This window comes from Oncorhynchus keta, chromosome 35, assembly GCF_023373465.1.
Source record: "Oncorhynchus keta strain PuntledgeMale-10-30-2019 chromosome 35, Oket_V2, whole genome shotgun sequence".
Lineage (NCBI taxonomy): Eukaryota > Metazoa > Chordata > Actinopteri > Salmoniformes > Salmonidae > Oncorhynchus > Oncorhynchus keta.
In genome coordinates, this window is record NC_068455.1 from 78,124,814 (window position 1) to 78,145,223 (window position 20,410).

At 40.9% G+C, this 20,410-nt stretch overlaps 1 protein-coding gene across 50 annotated transcripts in view; it reads right to left on the reverse strand.

Moving 5' to 3' along the window:
• Positions 1–20,410, reverse strand: part of LOC118381099 (sodium/calcium exchanger 1-like) — a 115,680-nt gene that overhangs the window by 61,688 nt on the left and 33,582 nt on the right. For all 50 annotated transcript variants that reach the window (XM_052497957.1, XM_052497953.1, XM_052497954.1 and 47 more), the window contains exons 2-8: positions 15,323–15,587; positions 6,924–7,013; positions 4,270–4,422; positions 2,423–2,688; positions 1,888–2,260; positions 798–908; positions 440–592 (exon numbers count right to left, since the gene is read on the reverse strand). In XM_052497957.1, the coding sequence (XP_052353917.1) occupies positions 440–592; positions 798–908; positions 1,888–2,260; positions 2,423–2,688; positions 4,270–4,422; positions 6,924–7,013; positions 15,323–15,562 (1,386 nt within the window). In that variant the 5' untranslated portion in view covers positions 15,563–15,587. The remainder of the gene's footprint in view (positions 1–439; positions 593–797; positions 909–1,887; positions 2,261–2,422; positions 2,689–4,269; positions 4,423–6,923; positions 7,014–15,322; positions 15,588–20,410) is intronic.

The following is a 20,410-nucleotide window of genomic DNA, read 5'->3' on the forward strand; positions in this document are numbered from 1 at the left end:
GGGAGGAGAGGTGGGGGGAGAGGTGGGGGAGAGGAGGAGGAGGAGGAAGAGAGGGGAGGAGAGGGGGAGGTAGGGGGAGAGGAGGAGGAGGAGGAGGAGGGGGGAGAGAGGAGGAGGAGGAGAGGGAAGGGGAGGAGAGGGGGGGGAGAGGGAAGGGGAGAGGAGAGGGAGAGAAGTAGGGGGAGGGAAGGAGGGAGGAAGAAAGGGGGGGAAGGAGAGGGGGAGATGGAAGTGGGAGAGGAGAGGGAGAGAAGTAGGGGGAGGGAAGGAGGAAGGAAGAAAGGGGGGAAGGAGAGGGGGAGATGGAAGTGGGAGAGAGAGAAGGGTAGAAAGAGTCAGAAATAGAGAGAAAAGAGATGTCATCAAGCATCCTCTCCTTCTTTCTCCTCCCCCCTACTCTCCTCCTCGCTCCCTCTTCTCCTCCACCTCCTCACCTTACCTTAACAGAAGCTCCAGGGTCTCCTCCATGTCGGGCCACGGTCAGTTTGAGTGAGCCACAGTTCTCGAAGCACTGGTAGTGGGAGGGTTGAAACTCCATCCGGGTCGTGTGGGGGTCGTCTTCCTGCAGCTGGGGCTCCTGGCTGCTCACCACCTGGAGCAGAAGGGATGTAGAGAGTTTGATCGATGAGTGACATGCTGCTGCCTTTGAGTATATTCCATTGATAAGTTAATTCATTACAATTTGGGTTTAAGTTCAAAATTCTAGCCACCATTCAGATATGAGGACAAAAACAAATCAGAGAAAAAAAGGTTTGTGAAACATTGTTTTGGGAAAAGGCGCAGTGGACAGCCTGTACCTTCCTAGCCTGGTCAGCAGCATGCTTCTTCAGGATGTTGCCTGCTCCGATCATCATCCTGGTTGCCTGGATACGGTAGAACGCTCGGCTCTTCTGTTGCTGGACCAACACCTGACAGGACAGTGAGATTACACCAGCTGTTATACTATGAACTCTCTATGGCATGTATATGAAGACTTCATGAACTCTCTATGGCATGCATATGAAGACTTTATGAACTCTCTATGGCATGTATATGAAGACTTTATGAACTCTCTATGTCATGCATATGAAGACTTTATGAACTCTCTATGTCATGTATATGAAGACTTTATGAACTCTCTATGTCATGCATATGAAGACTTTATGAACTCTCTATGTCATGTATATGAAGACTTTATGAACTCTCTATGTCATGCATATGAAGACTTTATGAACTCTCTATGTCATGTATATGAAGACTTCATGAACTCTCTATGGCATGTATATGAAGACTTTATGAACTCTCTATGTCATGCATATGAAGACTTTATGAACTCTCTATGTCATGTATATGAAGACTTTATTAACTCTCTACGTCATGCATATGAAGACTTTATGAACTCTCTATGTCATGCATATGAAGACTTTATGAACTCTCTATGTCATGCATATGAAGACTTTATGAACTCTCTATGTCATGCATATGAAGAATTTATGAACTCCCTATGTCATGCATATGAAGACTTTATGAACTCTCTATGTCATGCATATGAAGACTTTATGAACTCTCTATGTCATGCATATATGAAGACTTTATGAACTCTCTATGTCATGCACATGAAGACTTTATGAACTCTCTATGTCATGCATATGAAGACTTTATGAACTCTCTATGTCATGCATATGAAGACTTTATGAACTCTCTATGTCATGCACATGAAGACTTTATGAACTCTCTATGTCATGCACATGAAGACTTTATGAACGCTACATTATCACCACTGTCAGTAATGTCTTTACATTTGAAGATGAACACAGTACAGTATTCTGATACATGACTTGTGTAGCACCATGGCAGTGCTTATGAAGTGCTTATGAATGCTCTATGAAGCCTTTATAAGCTGTGTACCTGGTAGTTGGCCATCTCTATAAGCTGCTCTGTGTCTCTGTCAGGGTGTCTGGCTTTCAGCTCCTTCAGGGTCCTCGCCATGTCTCTCCTGGCCACGTCCTCCAGATCCCTCCTCCCTTCTTGTCCTCCGTCCTCCAGCATCCCTCCATCCCTCCATCCCTCCACCACCTGTCCGTCCAGCTCCATCATGTCCATCTTAGTGAACCCACCCATCCCTCCTCCTCCTCCTCCTCCTCCTCCTCCACCCATCCCTCCGTCCATCCCTACCTCCGTCTCAACGATGATGCCTCTGTGCTTGTCGGCACGGTAACGCTTGCGGACGTACTTGTAGAAGAGCAATCGTCGATCGGCCACCCACGCCTGGACCACGCAGCTGGGAGAGCGGAGGGAGAGGGGGGTGTGAGGAGTGTGTGTGTGTGTGTGTGTGTGTGTGTGTGTGTGTGTGTGTGTGTGTGTGTGTGTGTGTGTGTGTGTGTGTGTGTGTGTGTGTGTGTGTGTGTGTGTGTGTGTGTGTGTGTGTGTGTGTAGTACTCACAGGGGGAAGAACAGAAAGGTGACCACGGCCTCCCAGACCTCCACCTCTCCAGGAGAGAACACACACAGGATAAGATACAGCCAGATGTATGCAAACACACTCCACGCCGCCGTCACGAAAAACACACGGAGATGTTTAATCTTCCTGGTCTCTCCGTCAGGAACCACATAGACACACAGGGCGATGATGATGAACATGTTAAAAGCAGCACTGCCCACAATGGTGGAGGGACCCAGAGAACCAGCCTCGAAGCCGTGGCCACACACCTGGTGGACAAGAAGAAAACATGAGACCGTATCGAACCTGGGAGAATGTCGTTGTCTCTTCTGAATCAAATTAAAACTTCCACATGCTACCAAGTACAACAGTTTCAACTTGGGGTTTGAGAACTTCCTCAAGAACGTGTACCTCTATAACAGAGAGCAGTATCTCAGGAGCGGATTACCCCAGAGCCATGAGAGTGTGTACCTCTATAACAGAGAGCAGTATCTCAGGAGCAGATGACCCCAGAGCCATGAGAATGTGTACCTCTATAACAGAGAGCAGTATCTCAGGAGCAGATGACCCCAGAGCCATGAGAATGTGTACCTCTATAACAGAGAGCAGTATCTCAGGAGCAGATGACCCCAGAGCCATGAGAGTGTGTACCTCTATAACAGAGAGCAGTATCTCAGGAGCAGATGACCCCAGAGCCATGAGAATGTGTACCTCTATAACAGAGAGCAGTATCTCAGGAGCAGATGACCCCAGAGCCATGAGAATGTGTACCTCTATAACAGAGAGCAGTATCTCAGGAGCAGATGACCCCAGAGCCATGAGAATGTGTACCTCTATAACAGAGAGCAGTATCTCAGGAGCAGATGACCCCAGAGCCATGAGAGTGTGTACCTCTATAACAGAGAGCAGTATCTCAGGAGCAGATGATCCCAGAGCCATGAGAATATGTACCTCTATAACAGAGAGCAGTATCTCAGGAGCAGATGATCCCAGAGCCATGAGAGTGTGTACCTCTATAACAGAGAGCAGTATCTCAGGAGCAGATGACCCCAGAGCCATGAGAATATGTACCTCTATAACAGAGAGCAGTATCTCAGGAGCAGTGACCCCAGAGCCATGAGAGTGTGTACCTCTATAACAGAGAGCAGTATCTCAGGAGCAGATGACCCCAGAGCCATGAGAATATGTACCTCTATAACAGAGAGCAGTATCTCAGGAGCAGATGACCCCAGAGCCATGAGAATATGTACCTCTATAACAGAGAGCAGTATCTCAGGAGCAGATGACCCCAGAGCCATGAGAATATGTACCTCTATAACAGAGAGCAGTATCTCAGGAGCAGATGACCCCAGAGCCATGAGAATGTGTACCTCTATAACAGAGAGCAGTATCTCAGGAGCAGATGACCCCAGAGCCATGAGAGTGTGTACCTCTATAACAGAGAGCAGTATCTCAGGAGCAGATGACCCCAGAGCCATGAGAGTGTGTACCTCTATAACAGAGAGCAGTATCTCAGGAGCAGATGACCCCAGAGCCATGAGAATGTGTACCTCTATAACAGAGAGCAGTATCTCAGGAGCAGATGACCCCAGAGCCATGAGAATGTGTACCTCTATAACAGAGAGCAGTATCTCAGGAGCAGATGACCCCAGAGCCATGAGAATGTGTACCTCTATAACAGAGAGCAGTATCTCAGGAGCAGATGACCCCAGAGCCATGAGAATGTGTACCTCTATAACAGAGAGCAGTATCTCAGGAGCAGATGACCCCAGAGCCATGAGAATGTGTACCTCTATAACAGAGAGCAGTATCTCAGGAGCAGATGACCCCAGAGCCATGAGAATGTGTACCTCTATAACAGAGAGCAGTATCTCAGGAGCAGATGATCCCAGAGCCATGAGAGTGAGGTTAGACACGGTCTCATTCCAGATCCTCACTGTAGCTGTGGTTGTCTCCCCGTTCCACTTCTTTATGGTGATCTCCTTCTCCTGAGAGGTTATCACCTGGAGGAGAGGAGAATACAACAGAACAGAGTAGAATATGGTAGAGTAGAGTAGAATACAGCAGAGTAGAGTAGAATAGAATACAGTAGAGTAGAATAAAATACAGTAGAGTAGAATAGAATACAGTAGAGTAGAGTAGAATACAGCAGAGTAGAATAGAATAGAATACAGTAGAGCAGAGTAGAATACAATACATTAGAGTAGAATAGAATACAGTAGAGTAGAGTAGAATATAATACAGTAAAGTAGAGTAGAATAAAATACAGTAGGGTAGAGTAGAATACAGTAGAGTATAATACTGTAGAGCAGAGTATAATACAGTAGAGTAGAATACAGTAGAGTAGAATAGAATACAGTAGAGTAGAGTATAATACAGTAGAGCAGAGTATAATACAGTAGGGTAGAATACAGTAGAGTATAATACAGTAGAGCAGAGTATAATACAGTAGAGTAGAATACAGTAGAGCAGAGTATAATACAGTAGAGTAGAATACAGTAGAGCAGAGTATAATACAGTAGAGCAGAGTATAATACAGTAGAGTAAAGTAGAATAAGTAGAGTAGAGTAGAATATAGTAGAGTAGAATATAATATAGTAGAATATAATAGAATACAATAGAGAATAATATAATACAGTAGAAGATAATATAATACAGTAGTGTAGAGTATAATACAGTCCAGTAGAGTAGACTATAGTAGAGTAGAGTAGAATATAGTAGAGTAGAGAAGAATAGAATATAATACAGTAGAGTATAATATAATACAGTCCAGTAGAGTAGACTATAGTAGAGTAGAGTAGAATATAGTAGAGTAGAGAAGAATAGAATATAATACAGTAGAGTATAATATAATACAGTAGAGAATAATATAATACAGTAGAGTATAATATAATACAGTAGTGTAGAGTATAATATAATAAATACAGTAGTGTAGAATATAATACAGTAGAGTAGAATATAATACAGTAGAGTAGAATATAATACAGTACTGTTGAGTAGAATATAATACAGTAGAGTATAATATAATACAGTAGAGTAGAATATAGTACAGTAGAGTAGAATATAATACAGTAGAGTAGAATATAATACAGTAGAGTAGAATATAATACAGTAGTGTTGAGTAGAATACAATACAGTAGAGTATAATATAATACAGTAGAGTAGAATATAGTACAGTAGAGTAGAATATAATATAATACAGTAGTGTAGAGTATAATATAATAAATACAGTAGAGTAGAGTAGAATATAAAACAGTAGAGTAGAGTAGAATATAATACAGTAGATTCGAATATAATACAGTAGAGTATATTATAATACAGTAGTGTAGAGTATAACTTTATTTAACTAGGCAAGTCACTTAAGAACAAATAATTATTTTCAATGACGGCCTAGGAACAGTGGGTTAACTGCCTGTTCAGGGGCAGAACGACAGAATTGTACCTTGTCAGCTCGGGGGATTGAATTTGCAACCTTCCGGTTACTAGTCCAATGCTCTAACCACTAGGCTACCCTACTTTATTCTACTCTACTGTATTATATTATACTGTACTATATTCTATTACACTCTACTGTATTCTACTCTACTCTTCTGTAATCTATTCTACTGTATTCAACTGTACTGTCTTATATTCTACTCTACACTACTGTATTTATTATATTATAGAATACAGTAGAGCCTATTACAATACAGTAGAGTAGAATACAGTAGAGCCTATTACAATACAGTAGAGGAGAATACAGTAGAGTGTAATAGAATAGAATACAGTAGAATAGAATACAGTAGAGTGTAATATAATAGAATACAGTAGAGTGTAATATAATAGAATACAGTAGAGTGTAATATAATAGAATACAGTAGAGTGTAATAGAATAGAATACAGTAGAATAGAATACAGTAGTGTGTAATAGAATAGAATACAGTAGAGTGTAATATAATAGAATACAGTAGAGTGTAATAGAATAGAATACAGTAGAATAGAATACAGTAGAGTGTAATAGAATAGAATACAGTAGAGTGTAATATAATAGAATACAGTAGAGTGTAATAGCGTAGAATACAGTAGAGTGTAATATAGTAGAATACAGTAGAGTGTAATATAATAGAATACAGTAGAGTGTAATAGCGTAGAATACAGTAGAGTGTAATATAATAGAATACAGTAGAGTGTAATATAATAGAATACAGTAGAGTGTAATAGAATAGAATACAGTAGAATAGAATACAGTAGATTAGAATACAGTAGAGTAGAATACAGTAGAGTAAAATACAGTAGAGTAAAATACAGTTGATTGAGTGGCTCAATCAACTGTATTGTGGCTCAGTTAGTAGAGCACGGCACTTGCAACGCCAGGGTTGTGGGTTCGATTCCCAAAGAAAGAACGATAATGTCTGCTCGCACGAGTGTAAGTCGCTCTGGATAAGAGCATCTGCTAAATGACTCAAAATGTAAAAACGTGCAGGTGTGTGTGTTCTCAAAGCAGAATAGAAAATTGAATTCTCACCTCTATAGAAGACATGAATCTATCAGCTATGATGGACATCCCCAGGAACATGTAGATCATCGCTACAAAGTAGACAATGGCCCGCGCTACCTGGATTAGATTAAAGAAGGGTTGACATTGAGCTCTCAAACACGTCATAGTCACTTGCCCAAAGGTCAGAGTCACTTGCCCAAAGGTCATAGTCACTTGCCCAAAGGTCAGAGCAACTTGCCCAAAGGTCATAGTCACTTGCCCAAAGGTCAGAGTCACTTGCCCAAAGGTCAGAGCAACTTGCCCAAAGGTCATAGTCACTTGCCCAAAGGTCAGAGTCACTTGCCCAAAGGTCATAGTCACTTGCCCAAAGGTCATAGTCACTTGCCCAAAGGTCAGAGTCACTTGCCCAAAGGTCATAGTCACTTGCCCAAAGGTCATAGTCACTTGCCGAAAGGTCAGAGCAATTTGCCCAAAGGTCATAGTCACTTGCCGAAAGGTCAGAGCAACTTGCCCAAAGGTCATAGTCACTTGCCCAAAGGTCAGAGTCACTTGCCCAAAGGTCAGAGCAACTTGCCCAAAGGTCATAGTCACTTGCCCAAAGGTCATAGTCACTTGCCCAAAGGTCATGGTCACTTGCCCAAAGGTCAGAGTCACTTGCCCAAAGGTCAGAGTCACTTGCCCAAAGGTCATAGTCACTTGCCCAAAGGTCAGAGTCACTTGCCCAAAGGTCAGAGTCACTTGCCCAAAGGTCATAGTCACTTGCCCAAAGGTCATAGTCACTTGCCCAAAGGTCATGGTCACTTGTCCAAAAAATAAAATGCTCTGTTACACTCACAAATGGTTCAAATGGTTCACATTAGTGTACATTAGTGTACATTTTTAACACTTACTGTTTGAAAACATTCTAATATTTTGTTTACACGATTTGCATGCTATTTTGGTAAGGAAGTTTCTTTACTTAGACAGAACGGTTCATTTAAAAAGTATGTGTATTGTTTGTACACACTCCTAGCCTAATGAAAAAAAATGAAAAAAGATCACATTGCATTTTTTTGTTAACTATCCCTTTAATGATGAGACGTTCGCGAGGGAGTTGCCTTTTCCACAAGCCTCTTTCTCATTATACATTTCTGAAACTATAAACACACTGGCTACCTCGCACATTAGAGCCAGTTAGCACACTGGACAACTAAAATCAAGTGTTTAGGTCTCTTTTCTGTCTAAACTGAAAAAAAAAGTATGTTTTACTGGAGTTGTGAAGTGATTTGCTAAAACGAAGGACTGTTTAGTGCCGTTTGAGACTCGGCTACCGAAACAGATACGTCTTTCTCATCAATATCACTGTTCATTTTACTATCTCTGTTCACATGTTACTATCTCTGTTCACATTTTACTATCTCTGTTCACATGTTACTATCTCTGTTCACTGTTCACTGTTCACATGTTACTATCTCTGTTCACATTTTACTATCTCTGTTCACATGTTACTATCACTGTTCACATGTTACTATCTCTGTTCACATGTTACTATCACTGTCCACATGTTACTATCACTGTTCACATGTTACTATCTCTGTTCACATGTTACTATCTCTGTTCACATGTTACTATCACTGTTCACATTTTACTATCTCTGTTCACATTTTACTATCTCTGTTCACATTTTACTATCTCTGTTCACATTTTACTCTCTGTTCACATTTTACTATCTCTGTTCACATGTTACTATCACTGTTCACATGTTACTATCTCTGTTCACATGTTACTATCTCTGTTCACATGTTACTATCACTGTTCACATGTTACTATCTCTGTTCACATGTTACTATCTCTGTTCACATGTTACTATCACTGTTCACATTTTCCTATCTCTGTTCACATTTTACTATCTCTGTTCACATTTTACTATCTCTGTTCACATTTTACTATCTCTGTTCACATTTGACTATCTCTGTCCACATTTTACTATCTCTGTCCACATGTTACTATCTCTGTTCACATTTTACTATCACTGTTCACATTTTACTATCACTGTTCACATGTTACTATCACTGTTCACATGTTACTATCACTGTTCACATTTTACTATCACTGTTCACTGTTCACATGTTACTATCTCTGTTCACATTTTACTATCTCTGTTCACATTTTACTATCACTGTCCACATGTTACTATCATTGTCCACATTTTACTATCACTGTTCACTGTTCACATGTTACTATCACTGTTCACTGTTCACATGTTACTATCACTGTTCACATTTTACTATCACTGTTCACTGTTCACATGTTACTATCACTGTTCACTGTTCACATGTTACTATCTCTGTTCACATTTTACTATCTCTGTTCACATTTTACTATCACTGTCCACATGTTACTATCACTGTCCACATTTTACTATCACTGTTCACTGTTCACATGTTACTATCACTGTTCACTGTTCACATGTTACTATCTCTGTTCACATTTTACTATCACTGTTCACACGTTACTATCTCTGTTACTGTTCACATTTTACTATCTCTGTTCACATTTTACTATCTCTGTTCACATTTTACTATCACTGTTCACATGTTACTATCTCTGTTACTGTTCACATTTTACTATCTCTGTTCACATTTTACTATCACTGTTCACATTTTACTATCACTGTCCACATTTTACTATCACTGTTCACATTTTACTATCACTGTTCACATGTTACTATCACTGTTCACATTTTACTATCACTGTTCACATTTTACTATCTCTGTCCACATTTTACTATCTCTGTTCACATGTTACTATCTCTGTCCACATTTTACTATCTCTGTCATTTTACTATCTCTGTTCACATTTTACTATCACTGTCCACATGTTACTATCACTGTCCACATTTTACTATCACTGTCCACATTTTACTATCTCTGTTCACATTTTACTATCACTGTCCACATTTTACTATCACTGTTGTTCACATTTTACTATCACTGTCCACATTTTACTATCTCTGTTCACATTTTACTATCTCTGTTCACATTTTACTATCTCTGTTCACATGTTACTATCTCTGTCCACATTTTACTATCACTGTTCACATGTTACTATCTCTGTTCACATGTTACTATCACTGTTCACATGTTACTATCACTGTTCACATGTTACTATCTCTGTTCACATTTTACTATCACTGTCCACATTTTACTATCACTGTTCACATGTTACTATCTCTGTTCACATTTTACTATCACTGTCCACATTTTACTATCACTGTTCACATTTTACTATCACTGTTCACATTTTACTATCACTGTTCACATTTTACTATCACTGTTCACATTTTACTATCTCTGTCCACATTTTACTATCTCTGTTCACATGTTACTATCACTGTTCACATGTTACTATCACTGTTCACATTTTACTATCACTGTTCACATTTTACTATCACTGTTCACATTTTACTATCACTGTTCACATTTTACTATCACTGTTCACATTTTACTATCACTGTTCACATTTTACTATCACTGTTCACATTTTACTATCACTGTTACTGTTCACATTTTACTATCACTGTTCACATGTTACTATCACTGTTCACATTTTACTATCACTGTTCACATTTTACTATCACTGTTCACATGTTACTATCACTGTTCACATTTTACTATCTCTGTCCACATTTTACTATCTCTGTTCACATTTTACTATCACTGTTCACATTTTACTATCTCTGTCCACATTTTACTATCTCTGTTCACATTTTACTATCTCTGTCCACATTTTACTATCTCTGTTCACATTTTACTATCACTGTCCACATGTTACTATCACTGTCCACATTTTACTATCACTGTCCACATTTTACTGTCTCTGTCCACATTTTACTATCTCTGTTCACATTTTACTATCACTGTCCACATTTTACTATCACTGTTCACATTTTACTATCACTGTCCACATTTTACTATCACTGTTCACATTTTACTATCACTGTCCACATTTTACTATCTCTGTTCACATTTTACTATCTCTGTTCACATTTTACTATCTCTGTTCACATTTTACTATCTCTGTCCACATTTTACTATCACTGTTCACATGTTACTATCTCTGTTCACATTTTACTATCACTGTTCACATGTTACTATCACTGTTCACATGTTACTATCTCTGTTCACATTTTACTATCACTGTCCACATTTTACTATCACTGTTCACATGTTACTATCTCTGTTCACATTTTACTATCACTGTCCACATTTTACTATCACTGTTCACATTTTACTATCACTGTTCACATTTTACTATCACTGTTCACATTTTACTATCTCTGTCCACATTTTACTATCTCTGTTCACATGTTACTATCACTGTTCACATGTTACTATCACTGTTCACATTTTACTATCACTGTTCACATTTTACTATCACTGTTCACATTTTACTATCACTGTTCACATGTTACTATCACTGTTCACATTTTACTATCACTGTTCACATTTTACTATCACTGTTCACATTTTACTATCACTGTTCACATTTTACTATCACTGTTCACATGTTACTATCACTGTTCACATTTTACTATCACTGTTCACATTTTACTGTCACTGTTCACATTTTACTATCACTGTTACTGTTCACATTTTACTATCACTGTTCACATGTTACTATCACTGTTCACATTTTACTATCACTGTTCACATTTTACTATCACTGTTCACATGTTACTATCACTGTCCACATTTTACTATCTCTGTTCACATGTTACTATCACTGTTCACATTTTACTATCACTGTCCACATTTTACTATCTCTGTTCACATTTTACTATCTCTGTCCACATTTTACTATCTCTGTTCACATTTTACTATCACTGTCCACATGTTACTATCACTGTCCACATTTTACTATCACTGTCCACATTTTACTATCTCTGTTCACATTTTACTATCTCTGTCCACATTTTACTATCTCTGTTCACATTTTACTATCACTGTCCACATTTTACTATCACTGTTCACATTTTACTATCACTGTCCACATTTTACTATCACTGTTCACATTTTACTATCACTGTCCACATTTTACTATCTCTGTTCACATTTTACTATCTCTGTTCACATTTTACTATCTCTGTTCACATGTTACTATCTCTGTCCACATTTTACTATCACTGTTCACATGTTACTATCTCTGTTCACATGTTACTATCACTGTTCACATGTTACTATCACTGTTCACATGTTACTATCTCTGTTACTGTTCACATTTTACTATCTCTGTTCACATTTTACTATCACTGTTCACATTTTACTATCACTGTCCACATTTTACTATCACTGTTCACATTTTACTATCACTGTTCACATGTTACTATCACTGTTCACATTTTACTATCACTGTTCACATTTTACTATCTCTGTCCACATTTTACTATCTCTGTTCACATGTTACTATCACTGTTCACATGTTACTATCACTGTTCACATTTTACTATCACTGTTCACATTTTACTATCACTGTTCACATTTTACTATCACTGTTCACATGTTACTATCACTGTTCACATTTTACTATCACTGTTCACATTTTACTGTCACTGTTCACATTTTACTATCACTGTTACTGTTCACATTTTACTATCACTGTTCACATGTTACTATCACTGTTCACATTTTACTATCACTGTTCACATTTTACTATCACTGTTCACATGTTACTATCACTGTTCACATTTTACTATCTCTGTCCACATTTTACTATCTCTGTCCACATTTTACTATCACTGTTCACATTTTACTATCACTGTCCACATTTTACTATCTCTGTTCACATTTTACTATCTCTGTTCACATTTTACTATCTCTGTTCACATTTTACTATCTCTGTCCACATTGTACTATCTCTGTTCACATTTTACTATCACTGTTCACATTTTACTATCTCTGTCCACATTTTACTATCTCTGTTCACATTTTACTATCTCTGTCCACATTTTACTATCTCTGTTCACATTTTACTATCACTGTCCACATGTTACTATCACTGTCCACATTTTACTATCACTGTCCACATTTTACTATCTCTGTCCACATTTTACTATCTCTGTTCACATTTTACTATCACTGTCCACATTTTACTATCACTGTTCACATTTTACTATCACTGTCCACATTTTACTATCTCTGTTCACATTTTACTATCTCTGTTCACATTTTACTATCTCTGTTCACATTTTACTATCTCTGTCCACATTTTACTATCACTGTTCACATGTTACTATCTCTGTTCACATGTTACTATCACTGTTCACATGTTACTATCACTGTTCACATGTTACTATCTCTGTTCACATTTTACTATCACTGTCCACATTTTACTATCACTGTTCACATGTTACTATCTCTGTTCACATTTTACTATCACTGTCCACATTTTACTATCACTGTTCACATTTTACTATCACTGTTCACATTTTACTATCACTGTTCACATTTTACTATCTCTGTCCACATTTTACTATCTCTGTTCACATGTTACTATCACTGTTCACATGTTACTATCACTGTTCACATTTTACTATCACTGTTCACATTTTACTATCACTGTTCACATTTTACTATCACTGTTCACATGTTACTATCACTGTTCACATTTTACTATCACTGTTCACATTTTACTGTCACTGTTCACATTTTACTATCACTGTTACTGTTCACATTTTACTATCACTGTTCACATGTTACTATCACTGTTCACATTTTACTATCACTGTTCACATTTTACTATCTCTGTCCACATTTTACTATCACTGTTCACATTTTACTATCTCTGTTCACATTTTACTATCACTGTTACTGTTCACATTTTACTATCACTGTTCACATGTTACTATCACTGTTCACATTTTACTATCACTGTTCACATTTTACTATCACTGTTCACATGTTACTATCACTGTCCACATTTTACTATCTCTGTTCACATTTTACTATCTCTGTTCACATGTTACTATCACTGTTCACATTTTACTATCACTGTCCACATTTTACTATCTCTGTTCACATTTTATTATCACTGTTCACAATTTACTATCACTGTTCACATTTTACTATCTCTGTTCACATTTTACTATCACTGTTCACAATTTACTATCACTGTTCACATTTTACTCCCGTTTTTAAAAGGGGTGTCATTTATTTAGAGCCGCAAAATATGTAATTGTTTGGCAACCCGATCAAATTCACGTAGAAATAAGAGTTATAGATCCGTTATTCTCATAGAAAGCAACTCTAAGAAGTGGTAGATCTGTTCTATGTGCGCTATTTCTATGCTTCCCCGGTTCTTAAAGTTTTGTTTTTTCGTCTTTTACTCTCGGTTTTGTACAAACAGCTGAAAATAAAATACATTTCACAACGGTGTCGATGGTACAATGATTCTCTGCACTAAAAACTCCCTTGTTTTGTCACATAAACTGAAATTAGGCTGAACTATATATTTTTAAAAGATCCAACCAGGAAATGGTGGAGCGATTTCTGCATAGTGAATCTTTAATAGTATGAGTTGAGACACACAGTTAAAAGAGCCAGCGCAGTCAACATTGTGTTATGTATCATATTGTACAGCAGCTGATAAAACTAACACTGTAAAAATGTGCCAAAATTGTATCCGTGTTACTTCCTGATAGTTACTGGTTGAAAATACACTCTACACAGGATCTTCTAATCAGCAGGTTGACGTGGGAGGGAGTTCCAGCTTGCCAATAACAAAGAGAGTTCCAACCCTTATTTCCATACTTCAATCAAACAGTCCATATAGAATTTGTGATAAAGCTGTCATGATTTGGCAAGGAAGGTAGCTCTTCTCCAGTTGTGTTAGTGTATCCCATCAGTTAGATACGTTTTAATGGGCAATGTGTACGCAGCACGAGTGCGTATAGAGGGAGCGTTTGGTGGAAATTGACTGAGTGAGACAAAGCCGGAGGGAAAAGAGAATTTAGGGAGGACTGTGTGATGACTTGGCTTGGTTTCTTTTGTTGTGAGTCGATAATGTACATAAACAAATTGACCACTGGAGTCAATGTGAATTAACAGGTGTTTTTAGGGACAAAAGTTCACCTGCCCGTACAGGCAACAACAAAACAGATTCCACCTGTTCAGTTAATCTGCTAGTCTGTTAGTGTCAACCCCTGATTAGATTAGAATAGAAACACGTGACGGAACACGCACTTCATTTCACAACAATAACACAGCAAACAGACAAAATACAAACAAGGCTGGGATTCAATCCAGGTCACTGCGTGCTTGACATTACAAGGTCCACATATGTTACCGTCACAGTGCTCTACAATGCGTGATTGGATTGAATCCCGGCCCAAATCACCCCCTGGCCAACAACCACAACAAAAACAACAACAGATTTGAAGCTATGGTCACCTTGTCTCCTACAGAGGGGTTCTGTGGGTTCCAGACGGGCAGTACCACCCCTTCCTGACAGGGGTCTCCTGTAGCCGTGCAGTTAGCCTTTACGTTACCCCCCTCTGATAGAGGAGTGGAACCGGCCACGGCCGGGCTGGGGAGGGACAGGAGGAGCATGGAGGAGAGGAAGACTAGGAGAAGGACAGAGGAGAGAGAGGAGGAACGGAGGGAGGAGAGGTGGAGATGTAGGCGTGACATGATCCTTCTGTGTTTTAGAACACACCTGCAGAAAGAGAGAGAGAGAGAGAGAGAGAGAGAGAGAGAGAGAGAGAGAGAGAGAGAGAGAGAGAGAGAGAGAGACAGAGAGAGAGAGAGAGAGAGAGAGAGAGAGAGAGAGAGAGAGAGAGAGAGAGAGAGAGAGAGAGAGAGAGAGAGAGAGAGAGAGTAAATATAAAAGCAAGACTTTTGGTCCAACACAGTACTGTAGCATCTTTAACCCAACACCTAGTGACCTTGTCAAGAGGTTCTGATCTAAGGGCTAAGCTGTTGGGTTGACAGTCATTGGACCCGGGTTCGAGTCGGATCGGGATTTCAGTAATAAAGTTAATTAGTGATGAAAACACTGCTTGAAACACAAAGCTGAAACCAGCATAGATAGAACATGAAGAAGAGAGAAGGAAAAAGACAGAGAGAGGGAGGTGGAAAGGAGATTGACCTGTCCTGAAACATCTATCTTTCCTTCCCCTACCTGACGACACCCTGTCTCTCTTTCTCTCTCTCTCTCTCTCTCTCTCTCTCTCTCTCTCTCTCTCTCTCTCTCTCTCTGTCCATCTCTCTGTGTAGCTCTCTCTCTGTGTAGCTCTCTCTCACTCTTTCTCTCTCTGTGTATCTCTCTCTCTCTGTATCTCTCTGTGCATCTCTCTGTGTATATCTCTGTGTATCTCTCTGTGTATCTCTCTCTCTCTCTCTCTCTCTCTGTCTTTGTCTCTCTGTCTATCAATTCAATTCAATTCAAGGGGCTTTATTCGCATTGGAAACATGTGTTAACATTGCCAAAGCAAGTGAGGTAGATAATCTCTCTGTCTCTCATTTTTTGTCTCTCATTCACCCCTCACTCCATCCCTCACTGCATCACTCCATCCCTCCACCCCTCACTCCATCCCTCTCCTCCCTCTATCCCTCACTCCATCCCTCTCCTCCCTCTATCCCTCACTCCATCCCTCTCCTCCCTCTATCCCTCACTCCATCCCTCTCCTCCCTCTATCCCTCACTCCATCCCTCTCCTCCCTCTATCCCTCACTCCATCCCTCTCCTCCCTCTATCCCTCACTCCATCCCTCTCCTCCCTCTATCCCTCACTCCATCCCTCTCCTCCCTCTATCCCTCACTCCATCCCTCTCCTCCCTCTATCCCTCAATCCATCCTCTCCTCCCTCTATCCCTCAATCCATCCCCTCCTCCCTCTATCCCTCACTCCATCCCTCTCCATCCACCCCTCCTCCATCCCTCTCCTCCCTCTATCCCTCACTCCATCCCTCTCCTCCCTCTATCCCTCTCCATCCCTCTCCTCCCTCTATCCCTCACTCCATCCCTCTCCTCCCTCTATCCCTCACTCCATCCCTCCTCCCTCTATCCCTCTCCATCCCTCTCCTCCCTCTATCCCCAATCCATCCCTCTCCTCCCTCTATCCCTCACTCCATCCCTCTCCTCCCTCCACCCCTCTCCATCCCTCTCCTCCCCTCTATCCCTCACTCCATCCCTCCTCCCTCTATCCCTCACTCCATCCCCTCCTCCCTCATCCCTCTCCATCCTCTCCTCCCTCTATCCCTCACTCCATCCCTCTCCTCCCTCTATCCCTCACTCCATCCCCTCCTCCCCTCTATACCTCACTCCATCCCTCTCCTCCCTCTATCCCTCACTCCATCCCTCTCCATCCCTCCACCCCTCACTCCATCCCTCTCCTCCCTCTATCCCTCACTCCAACCTTCTATCCCTCCATCCAGCTTTGATTGTGTTATTATTTCTCATCCTTGGTAGTAGACTGAAGGAGCGATGGAAGGAAGGAAGGAAGGAAGGAAGGAAGGAAGGAAGGAAGGAAGGAAGAAATGAGGCGTGACTGATCTCAGCCATTAGTCAAGGCAGCGATGCTAGCCCCCCAGGATGATGCTTTCTGGGCTAGAGACACAGGGATGACAGCCTGTGGTGCTCTGTGGCTTGGTGGGACAGGCTTAATGGAAATGAAGAAAGTGTGAAAAACACAAAAGTGAAGCTACTGTAGATACTACAGAGGTCAAATATAAGGCAGTGAAACAAAGGGGGATAGAAGTGTTGAGAAAGAAAAAAAGAGATGCAATAGAAAAGCAGGAAGAGAGATATGATCATGTCAGTGATGGAGGAAAGAAAGAGGATAGAAAGATGCACCCACAACCCAGGGAAAAGACCTGGGAAAAGACCTGGGAAAAGACCTGGGAAAAGACCTGGGAAAAGACCTGGGAAAAGACCTGGGAAAAGACCTGGGAAAAAGACCTGGGAAAAGACCTGGGAAAAGACCCGGGAAAAAGACCCAGATAAAAGACCTGGTTAAAAGACCCGGGAAAAAGACCCAGATAAAAGACCTAAATAAAAGACCTGGGTAAAAGACCCGGGAAAAAGACCCGGGAAAAAGACCTGGGAAAAAGACCCGGGAAAAAGACCAGATAAAAGGGAAAAGACCCGGGAAAAGACCTGGGAAAAAGATAAAAGACCTGGTTAAAAGACCCGGAAAAAGAAAAAGACCCAGATAAAAGACCTAGATAAAAGACCTGGGTAAAAGACCCGGGAAAAAGACCTGGGAAAAAGACCTGGGAAAAAGACCCGGGAAAAAGATCCAGATAAAAGACCTGGGTAAAAGACCCGGGAAAAAGACCTGGGAAAAAGACCTGGGTAAAAGACCTGGGAAAAAGACCCGGGAAAAAGACCCGGGAAAAAGACCCGGGAAAAAGACCTGGGAAAAAGACCTGGGTAAAAGACCTGGGAAAAAGACCCGGGAAAAAGACCCGGGAAAAAGACCCAGATAAAAGACCTGGGAAAAAGACCTGGGAAAAAGACCCAGATAAAAGACCTGGGAAAAAGACCCGGGTAAAAGACCTGGGAAAAGACCCAGGAAAAAGACCCGGGAAAAAGACCCAGGAAAAATACCCGGGAAAAAGACCCTGGAAAAAGACCCAGATAAAAGACCCGGGAAAAAGACCCAGATAAAAGACCCAGATAAAAGACCTGGGGAAAAGACCCAGATAAAAGACCCAGATAAAAGACCTGGGAAAAAGACCCAGGAAAAAGACCTGGGAAAAAGACCCAGGGAAAAGACCCGGGTAAAAGACCCGGGAAAAAGAAAGGGAGAGATGGAGAAAAAGAGAGTGGAAAGAAAAAGAGATGTTAAGACGGAGATTAAAGAGAGAGTGTTGCAGAGGGTTGGAGGTCTGATGAGGCTGTGATGAGAGGAGTAATTAAACAGATTCAGAGAGCTAGCGAACGCAGCCTGCTGAGCCCACTGAGACACAACACACAGACCTACAGCTGGAGCTGGCAGCCCAGTGGCCTCTTGGAAGAAAACGTCACAAAATGGTAGAAACCATCACACATAAAGCACTGTGTTTTTATTGTTGTTGCACATCCAGCTTCTCTCTCTCGTCTGTGTTTTCTCTTACCTTCTTTCTCTTATCACGTTTTCATATCCTCTCCTTTGCTCTCACTCCTCCTCCTCATCCTCACTAGCTGACCCCTTTCTCTCCATCTCTCTCTCCATCCTTCCTCATCTCTCTCCATCCTTCCTTCCTCATCCCTCTCTCTCTCCTTCCTTCCTCATCCCTCTCTCTCCTTCCTCATCTCTCTCTCCTTTCATCCCTTTCTCTCCATCTCTCTCTCCTTCCTCAGAGAGGGAGAGATGAGGAAGGATGGAGAGAGAGAGATGAGGAATGACAGAGAGAGGGATGAGGAAGGAGAGAGAGAGGGATGAGGAAGGAAGGAGAGAGAGGGATGAGGAAGGACAGAGAGAGAGGGATGAGGAAGGACAGAGAGAGAGGGATGAGGAAGGACGGAGAGAGAGGGATGAGGAAGGAGAGAGAGGGATGAGGAAGGAAGGATGGAGAGAGATGAGGAAGGATGGAGAGAGAGAGGGATGAGGAATGATGGAGAGAGGGACGAGGAAGGAGAGAGAGGGACGAGGAAGGAAGGAGAGAGAGAGGGATGAGGAAGGATGGAGAGAGGGGGATGAGAGAGAGAGAGAAAGAAAGAAAAAGAGAGAGAAATTTGACCCCAAAAACTACCGTGGGATATGCTTCAACAGCAACCTTGGGAAAATCCTCTGCATTATCATTAACAGCAGATTTGTACACTTCCTCAGCGAAAACAATGTACTGAGCAATTGTCAAATTGGCTTTTTACCAAATTACCGTGTGACAGACCACGTATTCACCCTGCATACACTAATTGACAAACAAACAAACCAAAACAAAGTCAAAGTCTCTCATGCTTTGTTGATTTCAAAAAAGCTTTCGACTCAAATTGGCATGAGGGTCTGCTATACAAACTGATGGAAAGTGGTGTTGGGGGTAAAACATACGACATTATAAAATCCATGTACACAAACAACAAGTGTGCGGTTAAAATTGGCAAAGAACACACACATTTCTTCACACAGGGTCGTGGGGTGAGACAGGGATGCAGCTTAAGCCCCACCCTCTTCAACATATATATCATTGAATTGGCGAGGGCACTAGAACAGTCTGCAGCACCCGGCCTCACCCTACTAGAATCTGAAGTCAAATGTCTACTGTTTGCTGATGATCTGGTGCTTCTGTCCCCAACCAAGGAGGGCCTACAGCAACACCTAGATCTTCTGCACAGATTCTGCCAGACCTGGGCCCTGACAGTAAATCTCTGTTATGCAGGTGAATGAGGACCCAAAAGCGACTTAACGAAAACAGAGTCTTTATTCCAGTATATGACAAAAGTAATAATCCTGGAAAAATCAAGAAGAAAACAAAACAGGAAAAAACTTAAATCCACTCGTAGTAACGAGGACAGACTGGAGACTCGACCATTGACTGCAGGTTGCTTCGGGAAGGCAC